The sequence below is a fragment of the Colletes latitarsis genome, chromosome 12 (genome assembly GCF_051014445.1).
Source record: "Colletes latitarsis isolate SP2378_abdomen chromosome 12, iyColLati1, whole genome shotgun sequence".
Taxonomy (NCBI): domain Eukaryota; kingdom Metazoa; phylum Arthropoda; class Insecta; order Hymenoptera; family Colletidae; genus Colletes; species Colletes latitarsis.
In genome coordinates this window covers 26,914,361-26,942,346 of record NC_135145.1, presented here as the reverse complement: position 1 = coordinate 26,942,346, position 27,986 = coordinate 26,914,361, and the positions used below count along the sequence as shown (strand labels likewise).

General features: G+C 37.5%; 1 protein-coding gene across 2 annotated transcripts; it reads left to right on the top strand.

Annotated features, from left to right (window-relative positions):
* Nucleotides 1-558: 558 nt before the first annotated feature.
* Nucleotides 559-27,653, top strand: Trx (histone lysine N-methyltransferase trithorax). Of its 2 annotated transcripts, XM_076779252.1 has the most exons (11): nt 559-809; nt 1,292-2,699; nt 2,805-3,371; nt 3,445-3,863; nt 3,922-4,083; nt 4,144-4,539; nt 6,201-12,499; nt 12,564-12,726; nt 15,629-15,775; nt 17,134-17,326; nt 17,437-27,653. In XM_076779252.1, exons 1-10 carry the CDS (start codon nt 645-647, stop codon nt 17,305-17,307), a joined length of 9,900 nt encoding a protein of 3,299 aa, XP_076635367.1. In that variant the 5' UTR covers nt 559-644; the 3' UTR covers nt 17,308-17,326; nt 17,437-27,653. The 2 variants fall into 2 exon arrangements, with proteins under 2 accessions (XP_076635367.1, XP_076635366.1); XM_076779251.1 differs by having other exon boundaries at nt 17,134-27,653.
* Nucleotides 27,654-27,986: the final 333 nt, after the last annotated feature.

The window sequence follows — 27,986 nt, the reverse complement described above, 5'->3', positions numbered from 1 at the left end:
ATCACTAGATGGACGCGCGCGAGAGTATTCGAAAATACATAACCCACCTCGCTATTGGCGGTTCTGCGTTTGACAGTGCGCGCGTATTTCGCTGGCGCCGAGTCCGGCCGACGGCGGCCGACGTTCGCCGAGGCTGGCCAGCTCCGTGAGTGTGTGTTCGTCGGTGCGCCTCGACCGGGCAAATCGCGTAAAATGGAAACGGAATTTCGTCGCGAGGTTGAGGTTAGCTCCAGATACAATTCACTCGAACTCCCTACGAAGCAGCAACGATGATTCGTAAACATCGAGCGATTCAATTCGCGTGTTTCGATCCGAAAATAGCACGGTCGATGTAAAATTCTTTGACAATGGTGCCCACGCGAGCCAAGAGTCGCTCGAATGAGAATCACTAGATGGACGCGCGCGAGAGTATTCGAAAATACATAACCCACCTCGCTATTGGCGGTTCTGCGTTTGACAGTGCGCGCGTATTTCGCTGGCGCCGAGTCCGGCCGACGGCGGCCGACGTTCGCCGAGGCTGGCCAGCTCCGTGTGTGTTAAGTGTTCGTTGGTGTTTAGTTGGTGCGCTTCGACTGGGCAAAATCGCGTAAAATGGAAACAGAATTTCGTTGTGAGGTTGAGGTTGGCCGTTGAAAAAAGTGAACATGGGAAGGTCCAAGTTTCCCGGGAAGCCGCCGAAGACGGTCACCAGGAAACGGATCAAAGTCCTCGGCCAGCCCGAGGTAGTCCAAAGCGATTCGGTAACCGTCGCCGAGAACATCTACTACGGACTTTCCCTGTTCAACGAAACATTTGGTGACAACGAGAAGGTAATTCGTAGTTTACTCGCTCGAACAGCATCTGATGGAGGGCGCTTAATTAGAATCGCCCGTGGAACGGTCCTTTCGCGACTCGCGAACCGCCGTGGTTGTTTAATAAGCGTCGTAGGGACCCATACGGCGCCGATTCGGTGGCCAGAAAGTCGCCAAGATTCGGCTGCAGAATGAAGGTTAACCTATTAGAAGGGAATCGCTGCCTCGGAATGGCAGATGTGTATAATATGTACTGACACGCTATAGTTCAAAGTGTCAATGACTCGATGAAAAATTCTTTGTTTTATTTACGTTATTATTTTCTACCCTCTTCATTTCTAAGTGTTTTTAATTTTCATATGTCTGTTCTTAACATACATTTGTATCGTTGTGAATGTAAATATTCTACGATACCTATTTTGTGCGTACAGAAACACATTTACATTACAATTATTAATTAGTGTTCGACGTCACTGTTTACGTCGAATTTCTTTCTATAGGAACATCCACCATTCCATGGTTTTAGCACGAAAGAGGCTAATCTGTCCGTGTCGTATATAAAAACGCAACAACATGACACTGGAAACGCAACTGTTAGATCGCCATCCAACCCTGTCGAGAACCCTGCACCAAAATCGAACGAACAAACCGTCACGGATGTTAAAAATTCTCTTCCAAGCACCGAGGCTAACGCGGAGCAGCTACGCGAGAAGAACGTAGAACCGACCGATAATGTTAAGAAGGACGTGACCGTATTGAATTCGAAATGTGCTTCTAAATTTCATAGATCCAAGACTCGTAGGAGCTGCAAAAATATCAAATTCTCCAACTTCATGAAAACACCAGTATTAAAGTCAGTGAACAATATCTTAGATCAGCATCAACGAACAAGACAACTACGTAACAGTACTGCGAAGAGATTACTGCAAAGGGCGAAGTCTAATAGTAATAATGCACGCAATATGACTGCGCAATGCGGGGACAAGCCAAACGCTGTGAGGAAGTTTATTTTACCAGTTCGAAGCGCCCATTCGTCGAGAGTTATTAAGCCAAATAAGAGATTTATCGAAGAATTGGAGGAAATTTCTGTCACTGAGCACAGCGAGAATGAAATCGGTGCGCATGTGAAGAAGGCTAAGTTTACGTTGAACAAGTTCTGCAATCAAGATCCAAAATTGAAAGAAGGAAATATTAGCAAATTATGTACAATATTGAAAGATAAGGAAGTAAGAAATAAGACTAGGAAAGTTATTCAGCGTGCGCATTCCAATGCCCAAACTATAATACAGTCTGCGAAGAATTGCGAAAAGTTAGCACCTTCCGTACAAGATGCGCAGGTATCAAAAATTGTTAGTACAGATGTAAAAAGAAATAACGTATCGAGTAAGAACAAAGTGTTAAAGTCGCCATCCGATGAATCGAGTGCTACTCAAGATTGTTCGCAAAGTACAATTAAGAAAGCTCAAAATTTCAAATCAACTGCGTCCAAAACTCAGAAACCGATCTCTGCTCCTACGAAAGTTCTTCCTGATTCTGATGTTCCAAGTTCAGAGTCTTCCAGGATCCAAACGAGATCAGGAACTCAAAGCGAGGCCACCGATCCAGAAATTGAAATAAATTCTGAAAACACCAGCATGAAAAGTCAGGATAATTCTGATAGCGGAAATAAAACAACGGAGGGGAATTCAGATAACTTTGACACGGAAAGTACATTGTCTGAGAGTGGAAGCGAACATAGCAATCACACAGAGGATGAACAGTCGGAATGGACTGGAATGAAATTGAACGGTGGGAAAGTCATTTTAAGAAAAGCGAGATTAAAGTTAGATAATAAATGTGTGGGTGGGACCGAAGGACCTTTCTCAACGACAAATAACAACAACGTCACAAATGGGAACACCAACTTGGGTATGCGTCTAATATTTCTTACGAATTTAATTTTTTGATTTTCCATAACAAGCAGTGCGTTACACTGTATGATAACAAAATGATTTTCTCTTCGTAATGCTTCAGGTTTAACAGGTACTATTAAATGTGGCGTTTGCGGTGCTGTCAGATTTTATCGATTCGTAAAACAAGCTCGAAAATTTGGTATCCACAGTTGCGAGTCTTGTCGAAAGTTTATCAGTAAGATGATTAAGCGACAAGCTTGTGCAAAATCTACAAACAGTACCCTTCCGGTTCTTCAATGCCACAAAGGAGACGGTTTATGCTTAGTTCCACCTGTTGTGCGAAGTCAACAATGGAATCTCATGAGATGTGTTTATAAAGCTAGATGTCCAGCATGCTGGTTAAAAATGTGTTTGAAATGTTATAACATTCCTTCTTTGTTGAGAACAGGTTTAAATGCATTATTACCGCCGATAATGAGAGACCCTCTAAGTATTCCTTTGTCGTTGAATCAAGACGATAATGATAATCAAGGTCAAAAGTTAATATCTTGCAAGTTAGGTTGGCCAGCGGAAGACAGTTCAGAGAAAAACTTATTTAAGTCAGCAATGAATTGGAGAAACGTAGAAATGGATCAGAAAACTAGTTACCAAGGCACTGCTGGTTTTCTGTATACAAAATTAGATAAATGTATGTTAATCGATGGTATTTAATTCAACAGATCTGTCGTAACCGGTTTTAATATTTGTGAATGTTTCTACAGTCGATTCATCGCTGAATATATCACCTAATAAAAAGAGAAGAAAAAACAATAGGATAAAAGTGAGGAAGAAAATAAAAAATCCAGTGTTCTCCTCGCCATCTACAAATCAGTGTCCGCAGCCCCTTAGACAGAGACTCGAATTGAAGGGTCCAAGAGTGAAACATGTTTGTCGAAGTGCAAGCGTTGCTCTTGGCCAACCGATTGCTACTTTTCCTTCTGTAGATGGGAAAGATGATAACGAAAGCAATAAGCACATTCCGAAAACATTGAAAGAAAGCGACAGGTCAGAGAAAAAGGATTACGCAAAAGAGAAAGAGTCGCAGAAACACAACGATGAGAATACAGTCAATGTAACGCATCAGTCTCATTTGAAAAGAGGAAAAACACAGCAAAATATGTCTGCGTCAAACTTTCAAGTGGTGAGTAGCTGAAATTAATATTAATCTTCGCAGTTCGATTTAAAAATAATCATTTCAGGTATCCAAGACAAATACTGACGTACTGCACACAGTATCTATAGATTTTTGGGAACAGTACGATCCTTCAGAGGTTGGTGCAAAAGGTTTCGCCCTTATTGGTTCAGAACTCTTCCATATTCCTGCTATTTGTTACCTTTGTGGAAGTGCTGGGAAAGAACCAGTAAGTAATGTATATATGTATATTCTTATATACAGTTGTACATTGTAGCAATCTTTCCAGCTCATCCATTGTCAATGCTGTTGCGAGCCATATCATGCCTTTTGTTTGGAACCCAGTGAATGGAATGCTTGTGCCCAACCAAATTGGTGCTGTCCCCGATGTACAATATGCCAATCCTGCCATCTAAGATCTGGTCCAAAATTGTCTTGCATTCGTTGTCGTCAATCATTTCATCACTCGTGTTTGTCAAAATCTGGTGTCAGTGCGAGACTATACAGTCCCGAAAGACCTTTTGTGTGTCAAAGTTGTGTAAAGTGTAAAAGCTGTGGTAGCGAAGGAGTTAATGTCCACGTGGGCAATTTACCATTATGCTCCATGTGTTTCAAATTACGCCAGCAAGGAAATTATTGTCCCCTGTGTCAAAGGTGTTACAACGAAAACGATTTCGATACGAAGGTAGGTATACATAAAATTACTAAATATATTTAACATATTCGACAAATGAAATAGTGTCTTGGGGTTTCGAAACATTCACTTTTTAACTCTTATGTGGGCAAGTACTACGGTACCCATTCGTATATTCCTTTTAATAATTTTGTACAACCCAGGGTAACCGGGTTGTAAGACAAATTATGGTTAAACGGATGAACCATAATTTGTAATGGAACCATGATGAATATTGTTTCAACCCAACAAGCATTTACCTATGCGTCTACTGTTTAAGCTCTTTCAAACCAAAGATGCAATTGTTATTGATGCTGTGGAAGGTATCGCTATAAAAGAATACGTTACAGCAATAGGATCACTGATTAGCCCATCGAACATCAGAGTTGTTTCCAGAATTTCTAAAAATAGAGTTTGTATGTATTTGGCAAGTCGAGAAGTAGCGAACAAGCTCACAGAGAATAATGAAACAATCCAAATTGGTAACAAGCTCCTAAAAAAGCGATCATTAATCACAAAAAAGAATTGTTTTATGAAGTGTCTGCCCTGTCGTTCCACATCACATTCTGAAACAATTAAGAAACTTCACAAGTATCAAATAGTAAAACAGATTGTAACCCTACTTTGGATGATTCCTCCAATGAGAAGAACGACAAAGAAGCTAAAATATAACCTCTCAGGAAGAAGAAACCTAGAATAATCCTGGAAATACTGACAACCTTCGACATGACTATTGATCCTATCTCCGCTAAAGGAACACCTTACTGAAAGTGACAATCTGCAACAATTAAGTTACAACTAAAGAGCTTTATAGAACAGACGAAAGGATGCAGTGATATTAAAGAAATATGAATCCTCTGATAATCTACTTTGCGTGACTCCTTACGGATGGAAGCATCAAGAATAGATCCAGACTGACGCTACTATGAAATGGTATAGAAGACCGATGGCAGTATTGATGAGCAAAGAACAATCAGCACAACTCGATCATGTCCACCTATCATCGCAAAGATTTGAGGATTCTGTTTCGAAACCCAAGAAGCATCATAAGAAAAGAAGAACAATGAGTCTTGGCTCTTGGAAGAAGCACGAACAGATGAATTTCACTTCGCTGGCTTCACGACCTTCAGAAGGGCTGGTATTCTTATTCTAATTTGCAACAACTTAACCTACATGGAACTACTGCGAGCTATTGATGTGCTTCAACTTTAATCGGTTTTACGATACATCATAATACACATCCTATTTATACAAAAATTGATTGAATTCTTTGGTTTGTTCTCTATTTTGTATTGCGATGGAAAATTTCATTTTCTATTTTACTAGAAACAATGGGGTACCTGGCTAACTTGTCCAACGATGATATTTGCCTACGTAAGGGTTAAATTAGCAACAGTTTACATCGTATAATTATCCATTACTTTTCATTTTTGTTGAACTTGTCGTAATAAAGATTTTTGAATATTCTTCAATAAAAAAGGAAAATTATTATTCTTATGGCTAGAACTTTATATTTATCTATTGCTCTGAAAAATTTTAGAGCGTACGAAACCTCATAAAATAGAAATTTAAGAAATGCGAATACATTTTTTTAAAATAGAGAAATTTCACACAATACAAATAAAAAGTTTAGGTGGAGCATTATTTAAGTAATTTTGTATTAAATTTTTCAGATGATGGAATGTAGCGAATGTTCTTATTGGGTGCACTCTCGTTGCGAAGGACTCTCCGATGAACATTATCAAATTCTTAGTTATCTACCAGATTCTATCGAATTCACGTGCAGCCAATGTTCCTCTAATCCTAATTCTATTTGGAGAAATGCTATAGAGGCTGAGCTTAAGGCTGGTTTCATAGGGGTTATTAAGGCATTAAGTAAAAACCGTAAGGCTTGTGCAGCGTTGAAATGGAGTCCAAGGAAAGAGTGTTTGTGCAGACCTACTCCCAGCATAAGAAAGCTAGACTTCTCGAATGAAAAGTCAGATTCAAACGTAACGAATGTTAAAGAAATTCTAACCGTAGAAAGGTCTGAAGAGTCCAACAATGAAAAACTTAAAGATACAGAAGCTGGTTCCAATGGTAATTCAAAATCAGAAGCAACAGGCAAACAGAACGAAGATCAGCCAACAGATTGCACTAACAGGAGAGGCTTGAGACGACTTCGACAAAAGTTTCACTTAAAAGAATGTTCAGTTCGAGTAAAAAACTGTGCCCTGAAAGATGTCCAAGACAATGAGAAGAAGGATTCGATTCAAGAGAATTCGAACAGCAGTTCAAACGACACAGAGTGTCACTGTTCAGATCAACAAATCATTGTGAGACCCTCGCCCACGTTGATGTCGGTAAAGCGGAAAGTTAATAACAACGAATACAAAACATTGTCTCAGTTCCATTGCGATATGGAGCACGTAATCAACTGCACTGCGACCAAGGAACTGGTCGAAGCCTATCACGAAATTCTGCAAGAGGTGTTCCCATGGTTCAGCCCCAAGAATTTGAAGAGTAATGGCAAAAGCGATATGGTGAGCCTCGCGAAGGATAGTAAGGATGAGAGTCCAAGTACAAAACTTGACTCTATATTGGAAGTGTGGAAGGAGGAAGCGATGAAAGCACCGAAAACAGCAGCAGCCAAAACGGCAAATTTGCATAATATCAACATAGAAGACAGCAGGTCCTGTTGCTTGTGCAAGGGACTGGGCGATGGCCTGGAAACGAAGGAAGGTCGCCTGTTGTATTGTGGACAGAACGAATGGATTCATTCGAACTGTGCTCTTTGGTCCAACGAGGTGTTCGAGGAAATCGATGGCTCCTTGCAGAACGTGCATAGCGCCATTTCCAGAGGTCGTTTGATACGTTGCTCGGAGTGTGGGAAGAAAGGGGCGAGCATCGGTTGCTGTGCAAAGAATTGCAGCAGCACCTTTCACTATCCCTGCGCGAGGAACGTTGGGCTGACCTTCAACGACGACAAAACAGTATTTTGCTCTTTGCATTTAAACAATTGCTCCCACAAGACTTTGCAAAATGAAAGCGAGTTTAGTTTGCGCAGGCCAGTCTATGTGGAACTGGATCGCAAGAAGAAGAAGTACGCTGAACCTAGCAAAGTAAAGGTCATGATAGGCTCGTTGATGATCGACTGCTTAGGCACTGTTGTGCCTGAGTACTCTGACGCGGTTGAGAAGCTGGTACCCTGTGATTACAAATGTTCTCGACTGTACTGGTCTACGGTGAATCCATTCAAAATCGTACGCTACTATATTAGAACGTACGTGCAGATGTACATGCCAGAAATGTCTCCCGACTTGGAAAACAACGTGACCATCGACCACACTAAGGAGGAGAAGAAAGAAGACATTTTAGACACTCAGAAGGCGGAGTATTTAGCCGTGAAGCAAACGTTAGACACTTTGATCGACACAGTCTGCAACAAGGAGGTCGACGAGAACTTGGCGGAGCAGAACAACACGGATCTGCTGCCCCCGGAGTTGAAAGAAGCCATATTCGAAGATTTGCCTCACGATTTGTTGGATGGTATCTCCATGCAGGATATATTCCCAAAGATGACGTACGAGGATTTTTTAGCCATGGATTTGAAGAACGATGGCACCTTTGCAACCGATCTGTTCAAGGACGACATGTTGGCGTCAGAAGTGGACGAAATGATAAAACCACCAGAAAGTAAAATTTCAAAGGTGGACCCATCTCTGTTAGAGTTAGCTCCTCATAACGATCTTTGGGTCCACCTGGAGACGAAGACCTCCGTTCAGGATTTGATGGACGATCTACTGAATTCCAAGAACCAGAAACGCGGAGGCAGAGAGCTGAAGAGATCTAAATCGGAAGTGATGTCGAACAGTCCTCTGATCGTTGGGGGGCAAAGACACCATCAACGATCTTGCAGTCTGACTTGGAGTTGCAAGTTGGACAGTCCTTACGGCCCCACCATAAAGAGGAGGAAGTTGTCGAGGAACTCCAGCATGTCAAAATCGAACGAAACGAGCGTGATGGTACTAGACTCGCAGAATGAACGTCCACCGACTTTGCACGAGCTGAGAATTCCTGATGGTATCATGGTCACAGTGGGCAGAACGAACACACCCAACATTTTGTCCGATTCGATGCGTGAGTTGAAGTATTGCATCGAAGATGCAAACGGTATCAATCGACGGATACTGTCGACCAACCGCGAGGAGGCCAAGGAACACAAGCGACTGTTCTGGCACGCGAGGCAGCAGCCGCGAATACTGCAAGTGGACGGGCCAGCTGACCCAAGCAGCGCCAGCGAGTGCAGCTCGCCAGAGTACACCGCAGAACTACGCGTTCCAGAGCACTTGATCCCCCAGTTGGACGGGATCAACGACGAGTCCTCTTGCGACAGCAACGAGTTCGTTTCGCCGGCAGAAAAGGACTTCAACTCCTGCTCGAAACGGTCGAAACGAATCTACGGGTTCATCAGGTCGCACATCGCGAAGAGCAGCGAGAAACCGCAGAACGCGATGCTGAAGTTGAACTTGGAGATACCTCAGTTGGACGGCGCTGACGATATTTCCAGCGACGATGAGTGCATATCGCCCCAACGCGTGGAGAACGAAGGACTCGGTGTTGCTTCCCAATGCGACACGCCATTCGACCACATAGACCGCCCTGTGACTTGCAAACGCTGTCGCTGCACGTACAGAACGCAAGACAGCTACAACAGACACTTGACGCATTGTGATATCATGATAACGAGCGACAGTGACTCTGAGACTATGGACAACAAGCTGGCGTCGCCTGACTCTAGGTTCTCGCCAAGTGTCGGCTCCGTGTCTCCGCAGTTCATAACTCTGTCGCCATCTGAAGGACACACTCTTTCGTCTGACTATCCAGACATGCAAGCCACGTCTCCCTTGGAAGCCTCTGTACCATCGCCCCATCCAGCTATTCAAATCGAGCCCATAGCGCAAGCAATCATCACACCTCAAATCCACACCCACGCCACCGTGGAGACTGTTCACCAAACAGTATTAACATCCAACGACATGATCGTGCAAACGCAGTACACCAGGACCACCACCACGCTACCAAACGCTACAGTATTACCCCAGGAGAGTACTGTCCAAATAACGGAGATCACAGACCCGCCGTCCGTCGCGAGCGATTCCAGTATTACGCAGAACATCATCAACACACCGATGAACTCTCCAGGCGGTGCAAGCTTGCAGACTGTCCCCAGCCCGCAAGTGTCGCCATCCTTCTCCTCCACAGGCGTGCAAACAGCAAACAACGACTCTCAAGCAAACGTTCAGATAACAAAATTAAGCAAATCGAAGTCTCCAAGGGCGCCAAAGTCTAGGACGAAAGGGATCAAAACGCAGGTCGCGAAGAACACAGTCCAGTCGCCAAGCGGGCCCAGGTTCCAACCGATGCAAAACAGTACTCCAGTCATACAGTTGCAACAGACTCAAAGACCTAGCGCACCTACAGTCATTTTGCAGCAGGTTGCATCGCCTGGTATCATGTCTGCTTACGTCGAAACGCTGCAGCAACAGTCTGGACAGAATCTTCAGTACGTAACGACGATTGGCGGCCAGCACGAAGCCGCGTTCAAGCCCCAGTTCATTGCGACTAACCACTTGGTCCCTGGCGCGTACATACAAGCGCCTTCTGATAATTTGTTGACGCTGCAGAACGGAGGTATCTCCATACTGCCTGGCGTGCAGATCGCCCAGACGCAACCGACAGTGCTGGGGACGATTATCCAGCAGCAGCCTAGCGCAATTCAATGTGGAGTCATTTCATCGGAGCAACTGCTACTGAGTTCAACGCCAACGCTGGAAATGTTCACAGACTCGACTGGCAGCATGTTTCTGTCGAATCAGCCGATGTACTACGGGCTGGAGACCATCGTGAGCAACACAGTGATGTCTTCCAGTCAGTTCATGGCTGGTGCGGTGCCTCAGGTGTTGGCGAGCAGTTACCAGACGACAACGCAAGTGTTTCAAGCTTCGAAGCTCATGGAACCTATTGTAGACGTTCAGGCTGTCCCAGGCGTCCCCACTGTGGCGGCAGTGCAGACTGTACCTAACGTTACCAGCGTCCCCAATGTATCCATACCCAATGTAACTAATGTCTCGAACGTTCCCATGCCAACTATGCCCACAGTGCCCTCCGTATCCAACATAGCAAACCTACCCAACCTGCCAATGCCCAATGTACCCAGCGTACCAAACATACCCAGTGCATCCAGCTTACCTAACATGCCAACCATGCCTAATCCAGCCAGCGTACCCAACCTACCAACAGTCCAAAATGTGTCCAATGTTTCCAGCCTGTCGCCCAGTGTGCAATCCGTGGGGAACGTCCCTAACATACCCAGTGGGTACGTAGTAGTGAACCAGCCAGCTGTAGCAGAGTCCATCGTGGCTGAACGGAGCTTCGCGCCAGCCATGCTGCCTGTGTCGTGTCAAAACGTCGCTGAGTGCTCCTCGGAGCCTCAAGCTGCGACCAGAGTCACCCCGTCACCGAAGCTGCTGCAAAACTCCATTCCAACGATACCCAGGGTGGCTGTACGCCCGAGTCCGGTCTCCAATTCGATGGCACAGCTGAGCAACGGGCCCTGGAAGCTCACGGAGTCGCTGTTTGGCTCGGAGCAGATGATGAACAACAGCGTTCAGCCGTACTTCGACTCCAAACACGTGTCGGAGAACACCAGTATGATAAAGTCTAGCATATCATCAAAAATACTCCCACTACCTAATCACTGCATAACGCAAAGGGACGTGATTGTAAATAAGTTGAACCACGATGTAAATACTGTGCATAACTATAGTAGTATTGTACCGAATTCTAACATTAATGTAAGTACAAATAATAATCCAGTTGTAGCCAACTCGACTACACAGAATAAAATCACGATGTCTGCGAGCAACGTTCCGACGAGTCGACCGATGAACAGAGTGCTGCCAATGCAGGCTGTAATCCCGAAACAGGACACGACTAAAGTCACGCAGAAGACGGAGATTATTATAGAAGAACCGACGAAACCAGTGATCAAACCAGCAGAGCCTGAATTGGAGCAGAAACTTACAGAATCTAAGAAGGAAATCGTCGAGACCATAGCACCAGCAGCAAAGAAGCCTGAGACAACTATAAGCAACATAAACGACACGCTCAAACTGAACACTGAAGCCATCGAGAAGGTCAAAGAGAACTTCAAGCTAGAATTGGACAAAGAGAAGCTCCAGAACGCCTCGTTGAAGATAGTGTTGCAGAAACAGCTGCAGGACGGTTCTTACAAAATCACACACAACATGAAAGCCGTGGCGCAGAGCAAGAAGACCCCGCAAGTGACGTCTGTGGAGATCTTGCCCTCCAAGCAGGTGCCTCAGATAGCCTCTTTGCAGCTGCTGCCGATAAAGACGTTCACCTTGAAGACGAACAAGATCGACGAGAAGGTCAAACCTATGGATAGTAAATTCAACTTATTGAAAAGCAAGACTCCGCCAGTTGCTGTGAAGAAGCCTAGACTGGTTAGCAAGTCGATCAAGTCTACGAACACGCAGAAGTGTGCCAGAGGGCCCACTTTGATGTACGAAATCAAGTCTCAGGATGGCTTCAGCCACACTGCTTCTTCGATGGCTGAAGTGTGGGAGACCGTGTTCCAGGCTGTTCAGAGCGCCAGGAAAGCTCACAATTTGCCTCCGTTGCCTCATAATTCTATCAGTGAGAACCTGGGACTGGAAAATAATGCTACGGTGTACTTGGTGGAGCAGCTGCCCAATGTGAACAAGTGCAGCAAGTACAAGCCCAGGTTCCACAATCTGGCGCCGCCCAAAGCTGGGGAAACTGAAGCTGATTTGCCAAAGGCGTGTGACAATGGCGCTGCGCGCGCTGAACCGTTCAGAGGGAGGAAGGTTCACGACATGTTCAGCTGGCTCGCGTCCAGACACAGGCAGCAACCAAAAATGATCGCCATTTCTGAGGCTGAGTCCAGGTAATGCTTGTGAAACAGTTTGGAGTTGAGTGAGGTTATGTAATGTTGGTTTTTTGGTTTGCAGACGAGTGGCAAGCACAAATTTGCCCATGGCGATGCGGTTTAGGATACTTAAGGAAACGTCGAAGGAATCTGTTGGAGTGTATCACTCTCACATTCATGGTAGAGGGCTGTTTTGTTTGAGGGATATTGAAGCCGGGGAGATGGTTATTGAGTATGCTGGTGAGGTACGTAACAATGGTGGAAAGGCGTTTTGTTAAGGTTTTGTGGAGTATTTGAGGGAATTTTTCTTTGTGATGTTATGAGAGATTGTTGTTGTGTTATACAGGGTGTTGGAATAATCCTGGGGGTAATTTTAATGGGGGATTTTAGAGGTGAAAGTGAAACAGAAGTTGAGAATCATTTCTTGATTGAAGATTTGTTAAAAGTTAGATTAAAAGGTTTTAAATTGTTGTGGAAAAATTGTTTTTGGTTGCGGGGGGTAATTAGAATTATTCTTGGTTATTAGACATATCCTCGAAATTCTAACCGTTTTTGAGAAAAAAATTCAAGAAAGTATGAAATCCGGCAAAATTGAAAAGTTTCAAATCGTTCTAAGAAAATTATTATTGGCTGCGGGGGTCTATTAGAATCATTTTTGGTGAATAGAGATATTCGCGAAATTCTAACCATTTTTGAGAAAAAAATTCTTTACTGAAAATATAATTTTGGGCTAGAAGAGTCTTTGAAATTTCATTCGAATCTTTAAAATTTAATAACTTCTGAACGGATTGGAGGATTTTAAAGTTTCAAAAGGCAAATAACGCGTATTTTGATGTAGAATATGTAGAAATTCCAAAAATATTGAAAAAGTTGGTTCTTAACCCCGTAAACTTAGAAAAACCCCAGAAAGATGGTTCAATTTTCAAACAGCCATAACTCCTACAATAGTGAATGTATTTCAATGAAATTTAGTTTGGAAGTAGGTCTCGTGGATACCTACAAAAAAGTATTAAACAACATTTTCGTAGAGCGTCAAATAAATTTATTAAAAATTAAAAACGAATTTTTAAGAAAAATCGATAGGGGGTTCGTACCTAAATTTTTCGACGAAAAAAAAAATTTCAAATCGTTTTGAAAAAATTATATTTAGTTACAGGGGTCAATTACAATCATTTTTGGTCATTAGACATACTCCCGAAATTCTACCCACTTTCTCAAAAAAAAAAAATTCAAGAAAATATGAAATTCGACAAAATTAAAAAAATTTGAAATCGTTTTGAAAAAAATACTGTTAGCTGTGGGAGTCAATTACAATCATTTTTGGTAAATAGACATACCCCCGAAATCTTAACCATTTTCGAGAAAAAAATTCCTTACCGAAAATATAATTTCAAAAAAGTCTTCGAAATTTCATGCGAATCTTTAAAATTTAATAACTTTTGAATGGATTGAAGGATTTTAATGTTTCAAAATGCAAATAACGCGTATTTTAATGTAGAATATGTAGAAATTCCAAAAATATTGAAAAAGTTGGTTCTTAACCCCGTAAAGTTAAAAAAAACCCCATAAAAATGGTCCAATATTCAAACTAGCCATAACTCCTACAATAGTGAATGTATTTCAATGAAACTTTTTTCTAAAATAGAGCCCATGGCTACCTACAAAAAAGTATTAGACAACTTTTTTGTAGAGTGTCAGACAAATTATTAAAAATGAAAAGCCAATTTTTAAGAAAAATCAATAGGGGGTTGGTACCTAAATTTTTCGGCGAAAAAAAAATTTCAAATCGTTTTGAAAAAATTATATTTAGTTGCAGGGGTTAATTACAATAATTTTTGGTCATTAGACATACTCCCGAAATTCTACCCACTTTCTCAAAAAAAAAAATTCAAGAAAATATGAAATTCGACAAAATTAAAAAAATTTGAAATCGTTTTGAAAAAAATACTATTAGCTGTGGGGGTCAATTACAATCATTTTTGGTCATTAGACATACTCTCGAAATTCTACCCACTTTCTCAAAAAAAAAAATTCAAGAAAATATGAAATTCGACAAAATTAAAAAAATTTCAAATCGTTTTGAAAAAAATACTATTAGCTGTGGGGGTCAATTACAATCATTTTTGGTCATTAGACATACCCTCGAAATCCTACCCACTTTTGAGAAAAAAATTCAAGAAAGTATGAAATTCGACAAAATTAAAAATTTTTCAAATCGTTCAAAAAAAATTACTGTTGGCTGTGGGAGTCAATTAGAATCATTTTTGGTGAATAGACATACCCCCGAAATTCTAACCATTTTCGAGAAAAAAATTCCTTACCGAAAATATAATTTCAAATAAGTTTTCGAAATTTCATTCGAATCTTTAAAATTTCATAACTTCCGAACGGATTGGAGGATTTTAAAGTTTCAAAATGCAAATAACGCGTATTTTGATGTAGAATATATACAAATTCCAAAAATATTCGAAAAGTTATTCTTAATATTCTCTAAATGAGAAAAATCCTATAAAAGTGGCCCAATCTTCAAATGTCCATAACTTTTACAACAGTGAACGTATCTTATTGAAATTTTTTTTTGAAGCAGATTCCACGGGCACCTACAAAAAAGTATTAAACAACTTTTCTGTAGGACGCCAAACAAAATTATTAAAAATCGAAAACGAAGTTTTAAGAACAATCAACAAATTTTTTGACGAAAAAAAAAAATTCAAATCGTTTTGAAAAAAATACTATTAGCTGTAGGGGTCAATTACAATTATTTTTGGTCAATAGACATACCCCTAAAATCCTACCCACTTTCAAGAAAAAAATTCAAGAAAGTGTCAAATTTATGGACAAAATTAAAAAATTCCAAATCGTTCTGAAAAAAATATTGTTATCTATGGGGGTCAATTACAATCATTTTTGGTCATTACATATACCCCCGAAATCCTACGCATTTTTGAGAAAAAAATTCAGAATGGTTGAAACTATGAACGTTAATAACTTTTTAACGAAGCCTCCATCAACAAATTAGTATTCTTGATTTTTGTCTTATTTCAGCCTCCAGAATCTCCCATTAAAATTTTTCCCAGTGTAACCCAGTATATGTATATTTTTCATAATAGATACTTTGGGTTCCTAATATTTTATCAATATTTCCAGGTAATTCGAGCCTCTTTGACAGACAAACGAGAAAAGTACTATGATAGTAAAAATATAGGGTGTTATATGTTTAAAATTGACGACCATTTAGTCGTCGATGCTACAATGAAGGGAAATGCAGCGAGATTTATTAACCACTCATGCGAGGTATCTATCTCTACAGGCTGTCCCACGCAACTGGAACAAGCTATACCTCCTAAACGATTAGGAATAGAAAAATATGTTATAAATCAAATGATGCATAATACTCAACCAATTTTACACACGTATGTTCATTGGTGCATCAGAAAAATGCAATTATACTTTTTCTTTAAATAGAATCCTTCATTTTTGGCTGCATCAATCAATGTAGTTTCTTATGCTCTACGTAAAAGTATTAACCTACTTGTGCTCTAAACTTACTCGTTAGGAAGTTATCGAAGATCAAAGTTCTCTGAATTATTTTCATCTCTCAGCCAGCGTTCCAGAGTACTTACGTTACAACAAGTGTTCGAAAGGTCCTCCATTGCAGTCCAAGCGTCTTTCTATCAGTTTCCAGACGTTGCACAATGCATTCCTCATGTCTCTTTCCATAATATTGGATATTTCTTGCGTTGGTGGAGCTCCTCAAGATAGCAATGCGGTGCAAATTCACATCTTTTAGTAGTCGAAGCTTGTGAGATCTAGTGATCACTCTCAAGTTCCATTTAAATGTCTGGCATCTGTGAATTCTATGCTGGAGCACCGTCTTGAAAGTACCTTACTTAGAGGAATCTCTGCATCGTGGAAGAGAAATTGTAGGTTAGACTCCAGAAAGTTCAGCTACCAGTGTCCCGTTAAAGAAATGAGGAACAATAGTCCATTTGTCAAGAACTCCACACCAAACTTCCTTGTTTAATCGTGACTCCACTTGTGCACTGATCCAAGTTTCATTTAAATGTCTGGCATCTGTGAATTCTGTGCTGGAGCACCGTCTTGAAAGTACTTTACTCAGAGGAATCTCTGCATCGTGGAAGAGAAATTGTAGGTTAGACTCCAGAAAGTTTAGCTACCAGTGTTCCGTTAAAGAAATGTGGACCGATAGTCCATTTGTCAAGAACTCCACACCAGACTTCCTTGTTTCGTGACTCCACACGAGTAGTAAATAGTCATCGATGGAAATGGATTCAACATTGTTCAACATGGAAAACATTGTAATGGATTCAGAGAACTTCTACGTAGAGCATAACTGCATCGACCGGTGCAATCAAAATTGTAGGTTAACATTAAAAAGAGGTTGCATCTTTCTGACGCAGAGAAGTGTGTAAAATTAGTTTCATATTAGATATCGTCTGGTCTCCAACCGTTCAAGAGATACAACCTGCTCCAGTTGCGTAGGCCACCCCATATAATTGTTTCTTTATTACTCACATATTATGTGTTAGATATTTAACTTAAATTCCTGAACAATTGTCTATTCAAGTGAGTACGCTTGAAGTAAAAAGAGAAAGTAGAAATGAGCCCGTAACCTGTGCGTTCTGTTGCAGCCAAACTGTTACTCGAGAGTGGTGGACATTCTAGGTAAGAAGCACATTTTAATTTTCGCTCTTCGTCGCATCACTCAAGGGGAAGAGTTGACGTATGACTACAAATTCCCCTTCGAGGATATCAAGATTCCATGTACCTGCGGTTCCCGCAGATGTCGCAAATACCTCAATTGAGACTACGTAAATAGCCACCGTAAGCAGCCCAAACAGGTCATCGCGAACATACGTGCTATAATTACGCGTGCTTTGGAATAGGATTCATTTTATTGAACGTTATTCATTTAATCGTCAAACTATTTTCAGAGATTGCAGCTTTTTATTACTATAAAGGGAATAGATATACATTTAAAATAGAAGGCCAGATATAGTACACGAAACATCGCGTTATGACAATGTTACTTTAAACGGCTACACACCGTAGTTGATTTAAGGAGTATACTTGTAGCAATAAATTGAATATGTCCTGCTTTCGTACCCGGTGGGTCCTCATGAAAGTTACTTTTATCCACGCCTGTGCTTTCACGCACGTCTTTCTAGACTACTTATTATCTATATTGAGGCTTAAGTGTACAAGTCAGCGTCACTCTACACTAAATCCAAAACGCCTTCAGCTTATAACCTTTTTGTATTCAAATTAACTGGTTCGCACCCAATACGGTCTCAACTCTTCATCCTCAGTGGTCGTTGACATTTTTCTGTTCCGACATGCTGTGAAAGTTTGCATTGTTCACCGGTCTTGAATATATCGAAACATAGCACACGTAATGTAGATGCAATGATTACGATGTAAGTTTACAAAAATTATACAAAAGGAGGGAATTTTTAGGTTAGTTTACTGGTATGGTTGCAGATTTCTACGTGTTGAATTTAGTGTAAAGTGTACGACTAACTTTGTGGCATTTCATGTCCGCCGTAGGGCCAGATTTCAAATGTTCTTGTAAAATATGTAATTGTTAGATTAGACATTGTCTCGATGTAAGTACAGGTACCAGTTTAGCTTAAGTTAACGATATAGAGAGGAGAGCGTATGAGTGAGAGCGAAAGAGAGAATGGCAAGAAGGAACAGTTCCCTAGCGTGGGATGCTGTTGGAAGGCGTACCTACTTTGGCAGACATTGATGATACTTTAAGTCTTATTCTAGTGGAAAGAAAGCGAAACGAAAGTGAAACGAAAGCTTGCTTCCCCAAGTAATTAAAGTCTGCTCGTTTCGTAACGGAGGGTTATTTTGATATTTCTTTTTCATAGATTGTTAAACATTGCACCCATATTTGTGCTTCCGCCTTGCCAATATGTCAATCTCATTATTTTTCTATATTTAAAGAAGGAAGAATTTCTGTCCAAAATTCTTTACGGATCGTAAGAAACTGATTACGTTGGTGAAATGTGAAAAAGTTAATTAGATCATTGTTTCGAGTGAACTTTTCTAGGGTACTAGAAAATGTTTGTGATATTTCCCCACAGCGGGGGGAAAATTATAAATGTTCTTTATAGGAATGTATTTCAGATTTTACGGATATTACGTGTTCCGTGGAAACACCTTTCTGTGAGATGCAGTTTTGCCTTACCTTTAATGTACCTACGCTTTAACCCGGTGATAGATTTAGATGTGCCCCGATGACTTGTATTCAAACTGAAAACTGTAATTGCGTCTGCGAACGTCGATTAAGCTACGATAAAAAGTATTTTAGTGCGATTGTATCAATTTCTGCCGAGGTCTGGTTGTCCCTTAAATTTGGTGCTCCGTGGACACCGTTAAGTGCACTTTACAATGAAAAAATGGCCTAGAGTAAGAGATAGCGGCGGTGGAAGAGTTTGATAATAATAAGAAATGCGTTATACGAAGAATATCGACCGCGGATTATTTAAAGAGGTAATATAAAGAATAAATGATGGCAGGAACATTATTTGAGCACGCGAGGTAACGTCGGTCGTGTGAGAATTTTAATCGGCCTGGTTTGGTACAAAATGCGTACGCTGATTTGTAAAAAGTTATAAAAAGGAAAAAAACACAAGGGGAAAAAATGGAAACTTGTTCTGGTCACGAGAAATTGCCATTTTTTTTTTTTTTTTTTTTTTTTTTTTTTTTCTAGGTATTTTGAATCTTTTTTTTTTTAAATATTATTACCAGTAATTAATGACTATTATTGGAAGATGAATATTGTTAATATAATGATAATTATTTTTAATCTGTAAAAAAGGTAATACGATATAAGAAAGGTAATTTACTTGAAAATATAATAGCAATGTTAGATATTTTATTGATATTTATTACTTACGGATGACGGTTCTAGGGTTGACGAGATGTACTAATTGAATTAAACGTAATTTAGAACTTGGTGCACACGATGGTCTAATGTTGTTGAGAAAAATACGAGCGTCGGCTTTTTTTTTTAGAAAAAAAAAGCGTCCTTTTCTCTTCTGAAATGCACCGAAGTTATTGTTACACGTCTGATCAATGTCACCACACATTATTTGGGATTATGAAATGTACAGGGTGTTCGGCCACCCCTGGGGAACGTTTTAATGGGGGGTTTTGGAGGCCTAAATAAGACGAAAATGAAGAATACTAATTTGTTGATGGAAGCTTCGTTAAACAGTTAAATTAGAAAATTTCAAATCATTCTGGAAAAATTATATTTAGTTGCAGAGGGTAATTAGGATCATTTTTGGTGAATAGACGCACCCCCGAAATCCTACGCATTTTCGAGAAAAAAATTGGGGAAAATATGAAATTTTTCGACGAAATTAAACAGATACAAATCGTTCTAGAAAAATTATATTTAGTTGCAGGGGTTAATTAGAATCATTTTTGGTGGATAGACGCACCCCCGAAATCCTACGCATTTTCGAGAAAAAAATTGGGGAAAATATGAAATTTTTCGACGAAATTAAACAGATTCAAATCGTTCTGGAAAAATTATATTTGGATGCGGGGGTCAATTATAATAATTTTTGGTCATTAGACATACCCTCGAATTCCTACCCAGTTTCGAGAAAAAAATTCGAGAAAGTATGAAATTCGACAAAAATTAAAAAATTTCAAATCGTTCTAAAAAAATTATATTTAGTTATAGGGGTCAATTACAATCAATTTTGGTCAACAGACCTACCCTCGAAATCCTAACCGTTTTCGAGAAAAAAATTCGAGAAAATATGAAATTTTTCGACAAAATTAAAAAAATTTCAAATTGTTCTAAAAAAAATATTTTCAGTTGCGGGGGGCAATTGCAATAATTTCTCGTCATTAGACATACCCTCGAAATCCTAGGCGTTTTCGAGAAAAAAATTGAAGAAAAATCCCAATAAAAATGGTCCAATTTTCAAACGGCCATAACTCCTATAATAGTGAATGTATTTCAATGAAACTTTTTTCTGAAACAGAGCCCATGGGTACCTACAAAAAAGTATTAGACAACTTTCCTGTAGAGTGTCAAATAAAATTATTAAAAATCAAAAACGAAAATTTAAGAAAAATCGACAGAGGGTAGGTGCCTACATTATTTGGGAAAAATAAAAATTTCAAATCGTTCTGAAAAAAATATTGTTAACTATGGGAGTCAATTACAATCATTTTTGGTGAATAGACATATCTCCGAAATTCTACCCACTTCCGAGAAAAAAATTCAACAAAATATGAAATTCGACAAAATTTAAAAAAAATTTCAAATCATTCCGGAAAAATTATTGTCAATCGCAGGGGTTAATAACAATAATTTTTCGTCATTAGACACACCTCCGAAATCCTACCCACTTTCGAGAAAAAAATTCAAGAAAATATGAAATTCGACAAAATTTTAAAAAAATTTCAAATCATTCTGGAAAAATTATTTTCAGTTGCGGGGGGCAATTCTAACAATTTTTCGTCATTAGACATACCCTCAAAATCCCACCCATTTCCGAGAAAAAAATTCAAGAAAATATGAAATTCGACAAAATTTTAAAAAAATTTCAAATCATTCTAAAAAAATTATTTTCAGTTGCGAGGGGTCATTCTAACAATTTTTCGTCATTAGACACACCCCCGAAATCCCACCCACTTCCAAGAAAAAAATTCAAGAAAATATGAAATTCGACAAAATTTTAAAAAAATTTCAAATCATTCTAAAAAAATTATATTCAGTTGCGGGGGGTAATTCTAACAATTTTTCGTCATTAGACACACCCCCAAAATCTCATACACTTCCAAGAAAAAAATTCAAGAAAATATGAAATTCGTCAAAATTTAAAAAAAATTTCAAATCATTCTAAAAAAATTATTATCAATTGCGGGGGTCAATAACAATAATTTTTCGTCATTAGACATACCCTCGAAATCCCTCCCACTTCCGAGAAAAAAATTAAAGAAAATATGAAATTCGACAAAATTTAAAAAAAATTTCAAATCATTCTAAAAAAATTATATTCAGTTGCGGGGGGTAATTCTAACAATTTTTCGTCATTAGACACACCCCCGAAATCTCACCCACTTCCAAGAAAAAAATTCAAGAAAATATGATATTCGACAAAACTTAAAAAAAAATTTCAAATAATTCTGGAAAAATTATTGTCAATTGCAGGGGTTAATAACAATAATTTTTCGTCATTAGACACACCCCTGAAATCCTACCCACTTTCGAGAAAAAAATTCAAGAAAATATGAAATTCGACAAAATTTAAAAAAAATTTCAAATCATTCTGGAAAAATTATTGTCAATTGCAGGGGTTAATAACAATAATTTTTCGTCATTAGATACACCCTCAAAATCCTACCCAGTTTCAAGAAAAAAATTCAAGAAAATATGAAATTCTACAAAATTTAAAAAAAAATTTCAAATAATTCTAAAAAAATTATTGTCAATTGCAGGGGTTAATAACAATAATTTTTCGTCATTAGACACACCCCCGAAATCCTACCCACTTTCAAGAAAAAAATTCAAGAAAATATGAAATTCGACAAAATTTAAAAAAATTTCAAATAATTCTGGAAAAATTATTGTCAATTGCGGGGGGTAATTCTAACAATTTTTCGTCATTAGACACACCCCCAAAATCCCACCCACTTCCGAGGAAAAAATTCAAGAAAATATGAAATTCGTCAAAATTTTAAAAAAAATTTCAAATCATTCTAAAAAAATTATTGTCAATTGCAGGGGTTAATAACAATAATTTTTCGTCATTAGACACACCCCCGAAATCCTACCCACTTTCGAGAAAAAAATTCAAGAAAATATGAAATTCGTCAAAATTAAAAAAATTTCAAATAATTCTGGAAAAATTATTGTCAATTGCAGGGGTTAATAACAATAATTTTTCATTATTAGACACACCCCCGAAATCTTAACCACTTTCAAGAAAAAAATTCAAGAAAATATGAAATTCGACAAAATTTAAAAAAAATTTCAAATAATTCTAAAAAAATTATTGTCAATTGTAGGGGTTAATAACAATAATTTTTCGTCATTAGACACACCCCCAAAATCCTACCCAGTTTCAAGAAAAAAATTCAAGAAAATATGAAATTCGACAAAACTTAAAAAAAAATTTCAAATAATTCTAAAAAAATTATTGTCAATTGCAGGGGTTAATAACAATAATTTTTCGTCATTAGACACACCCCCGAAATCCCACCCATTTTCAAGAAAAAAATTCAAGAAAATATGAAATTTGACAAAATTTTAAAAAAATTTCAAATCGTTTTGGAAAAATTATTGACAGTTCCGGGGGACAATTAGTATAATTTTTGGTCATTAGACACACCCCCGAAATCTTAACCATTTTCAAGAAAAAAATTCAAGAAAATATGAAATTCGACAAAATTTAAAAAAAAATTTCAAATAATTCTAAAAAAATTATTGTCAATTGTAGGGGTTAATAACAATAATTTTTCGTCATTAGACACACCCTCAAAATCCTACCCACTTTCAAGAAAAAAATTCAAGAAACTATGAAATTCGACAAAACAAAAAAAATTGTAACTTCAAACATTAATAACTTTTCAACGAAGCCTCCATCAACAAATTACTATTCTTAATTTTCGTCTTATTTTGGCCCCCAGAATCCCCCAAATTTCTCCCTCGATCGATCGAACACCCTGTACAATGCATTTAATATACTTTATACTCCCACCGCAGAGTAATATCCATGGTGATCGTAACAATAGAAATTATACTCCGTGTCGAGTATATTTACGTATCGGTAGACAAATTAAGGACGTCGTTTCTTAATTATATTTTTATCTATAAAAAAAAAAAAAAAAACATAAATGTTTTATACTCCGAGAGAACGTAATTCTTAGCGCCCGCGTGACGAATGACGATTATGTTTGTTATCAGCAGATTTCCGAGGAACCTCGAACGAATTTGTCGAACGCTTTCTGAAACATACTCTGTATCTTTTAAAGACGATTCCCTAACTCGCGGAGCCTGTACGTGCTCCTTAGTATTACGCATTCAGCCTCCATTATTATCATTATTATTATTACAATTAATTATAATCTACACAAGAAGATAGCATAATACATCACCACTCATATTTTGCACAGTTTGTTTACTATACCCGTCAGCACCTTTTTTTTTAAAAAAAAAACCGATTCGTGTGAGAAAATGGAAAAAAAGTGAGGTTAGAGAAAATATACGATTATAACCCCCCCAAAAAGCTCGAATATGTATACTTTGCCTCGAGATAAAGTTGCTTTAGGTAATGGAAGTGTTTGACATCTGATAGTTTGGTGTGATAATGAAATGAGTGGTTTATTCGTGGAACTGTACGCGTTGTTACTTTTTACAATTTCAGAGCATCGCAGCGTTGCATCCTCTTGCGTGCAAGAGTTTCATCTCTTCGTGTCCGTTGGATTTCTTCGTTTTTATTAAGTAAAATTAAGGAATTAACGATTTAAATGTAAAACGCTTTTTGAAAGTTATACAGGGTGTTTGGATAGGTTTGGGGGATATTTTAATGGCGGGATTCTGGGGGCCAAAGTGAGACAAAATGGAGAATAGTCAATTGTTGAGGGAGGTTTGGTTGAGAAGTTATTGACGTTTGAATTTTCGAGGGTAATGAATTTTTTTCTTGAAAATGGGTGGGATTTTGGGGGTGTGTTTAATGAACAAAAAGGATTGTAATTGACCCCTGCAATGGAAAATATTTTTTTTGGAATGATTTGAAATTTTTTAATTTTGTTGAATTTCATAGTTTTTTGAATTTTTTTGTCGAAAGTGAGTAGGATTTTGGGGGTGTGTTTAATGAACAAAAAGGATTGTAATTGTCCCCTGCAATGGAAAATATTTTTTTTGGAATGATTTGAAATTTTTTTGATTTTGTCGAATTTCATAGTTTTTTTAATTTTTTTCTTGAAAATGGGTGGGATTTCGGGGGTATGTGTAATAACCTAAAATTATTGTAATTGACCCCTTCAATTGAAAATATTTTTTTTTGGAATGATTTGAAATTTTTTAATTTTGACGAATTTCATAATTTCTTTAATTTTTTTCTCGGAAATGGGTGGGATTTTAGGGGTATGTGTAATGAACAAAAAGGATTGTAATTGTCCCCTGCAATGGAAAATATTTTTTTTGGAATGATTTGAAATTTTTTTGATTTTGTCGAATTTCATAGTTTTTTGAATTTTTTTCTCGGAAATGGGTAGGATTTCGGGGGTATGTCTAATGACCCAAAATTATTGTAATTGACACCTGCAACTAAATATATTTTTTTCATAACGATTTGAAATTTTTTAATTTTGTCGAAAAATTTCATATTTTCTTTAATTTTTTTCTCGAAAATGGGTGGGATTTCGAGGGTATGTCTAATGACCGAAAATTATTGTAATTGACGTCTCCAACTAACTATAATTTTTTTAGAAGGATTTGAAATTTTTTTAATTTTGTCGAATTTCATAGTTTCTTGAATTTTTTTCTCGAAAGTGGGTAGGATTTCGAGGGTAGGTCTCAGAACGAAAAATGATTGTAATTGACTACTACAGCTAACAGTATTTTTTTCATAATTTTTTGATATTTTTTTAATTTTGTAGAATTTCATAGTTTCTTTAATTTTTTTCTCGGAAATGGGTGGGATTTCGAGGGTAGGTCTCATGACCAAAAAGGATTGTAATTGACCCCTTCAACTGGAAATATTTTTTTTGGAATGATTTGAAACTTTTTTAAATTTTGTCGAATTTCATAGTTTTTTGAATTTTTTTCTCGAAAGTGGGTGGGATTTCGAGGGTAGGTCTCATGACGAAAAATGATTGTAATTGACTACTACAGCTAACAGTATTTTTTTCATAATTTTTTGATATTTTTTTAATTTTGTAGAATTTCATAGTTTCTTCAATTTTTTTCTAGAAAGTGGGTAGGATTTCGGGATTATGTGTAATGACCAAAAATGATTGTAATTGACACCTCTAGCTAACAATATTTTTTTCAGAATGATTTGAAATTTTTTTAATTTTCTCGAATTTCATAGTTTTTTGAATTTTTTTCTCGAAAGTGGGTAGGATTTCGAGGGTAGGTCTCATGACCAAAAAGGACTGTAATTGACACCTTCAATTGAAAATATTTTTTTTGGAATGATTTGAAATTTTTTTAATTTTGACGAATTTCATACTTTTCTGAATTTTTTTCTCGAAAATGCGCAAGATTTCGGGGGTATGTCTATTGACCAAGAATAATTGTAATTGACCACCAGAGCTAACAATATTTTTTTCAGAATGATTTGAAATTTTTTAAATTTTGTCGAATTTCATAGTTTCTTGAATTTTTTTCTCGAAAATGCGCAAGATTTCGGGGGTATGTCTATTGACCAAGAATAATTGTAATTGCCCCCCACAGCTAACAGTATTTTTTTCAGAACAATTTGAAATTTTTTAATTTTGTCGAAAAATTTCATACATTCTCAAATTTTTTTCTAAAAAGTGCGTAGAATTTCGGGGGTACGTCTATTCACCAAAAATGAGTGTAATTGACTCCTCTACCTAACGATATTTTTTTCAGAACGATTTGAAATTTTTATTTTCGCCAAATAATTTAGGCATCTACGTCCTGTCGATTTTTTTTAAAATTTCGTTTTTGATTTTTAGTAATTTTGTTTGACATTCTACAGAAAAGTTGTCTAATACTTTTTTGTAGGTAGCCATGGGCTCTGCTTCAGAAAAAAGTTTCAATGAGATAGCTTTAGTATTATAGGAGTTATGGCCTTTTAAAAATTGGACCGTTTTTATGAAGTTTTTTTAACTTTACGAGGTTAAGGAATAACTTTTTCAATATTGTTAGAATTTTTACATATTCCCCACTAAAATACGCGTTATTTGCCTTTTGAAACTTTAAAATCCTCCAATCCGTTCAGAAGTTACGAAATTTTAAAGATTCGAATGAAATTTCGAAGACTTTTTTGGTTCAAAATTATATTTAAGGAATTTTTTTCTCGAAAATTGTTAGTATTTCGGGGGTATGGATAATGACCAAAAATGATTGTAATTGACCCCCACAACAGAAGATAATTTTTTTAGAATTATTTGAAATTTTTTTAATTTTGTCGAATTTCATACTTTCTGGAATTTTTTTCTCGAAAGTGCATAGGATTTCGATGGTAGGTCTTCTCACGAAAAATGATTGTAATTGACCCCCATAAACGAAGATATATTTTTTAGAATTATTTGAAATTTTTTGAATTTTGTCGAATTTCATATTTTCTTGAATTTTTTTCTTGAAACTGGGTAGAATTTCGGGGGTAGGTCTACTCACCAAAAATTATTGTAATTGACCCCCATAAACGAAGATATTTTTTTTAGAATTATTTGAAATTTTTTGAATTTTGTCGAATTTCATATTTTCTTGAATTTTTTTCTTGAAACTGGGTAGAATTTCGGGGTTATGTGTAATGACCAAAAATAATCATAATTGACCCCCACAGCTAACAATATTTTTTTCAGAACGATTTTAAGTTTTTTAATTCTGTCGAAAAATTTCATACCTTCTCGAATTTTTTTCTCAAAAGTACATAGGATTTCGAGGGTATATATAATAACCAAAAATGATTATAATTAACCCCCACAACCGAAAATAATTTTTCCAGAACGATCTGAAATTTTTAAATTTAATTGTTAAATAACTTTTCAACAAAGCCTCAATCAACAAATTTATATTCTTCATTTTCGTCTCATTTTGGCCTCCAGAATCCCCCAATTAAAATACCCCCCAAGAATGACCGAACACCCCGTATACAAAGGAATACTACTCAAAATATTGTACTTGTTTAAAGAAGAAGAAAAATGTAAATCTAAATAATACTATCGATAAATTTAAAAACAAAAAAAAAAAAAAACGAAAGGAAAAAATTGAAAAAATTGTCTGTGATTATCAGTCATAATAATCTTTAGGTCGACATATTTTTTAGAGAATATTTTTTAGCAAATTACAAAATTTACGGATATACCCCTATTATTGATACGATATTGGATCGGGCACGCATAATATTAAAAAATAAAAAATTGAAACTGTAAAAGTTGCTAACTGTTTAATAGAGTTATAAATAGTTGAGATCGATGGCTGTTGTAAAATATTCAGTGTTTGGACAAATAATTATTGAAAGCTATTTATAATAACGTGGTTACGATCGTGCTATATTATCGTACAGTAGCGTTTTTATCTATATTGCGTTCCCATATTAATTAGAATAAACAGAAAGAGATGATTACAGGATCGATGATCGTAAAATTAAACCGAAGAGACGCTGCGGGGCAAATGGGACGTATTTACTGTACGCGTTTCAGCGTGTTATATCTACTTATCCTAGGGAACTTGTAAACCATAATATTTACATTAACCAGATACACATAGAATACCGCTTTCATTTCGAACATCACACACGGACCCGTA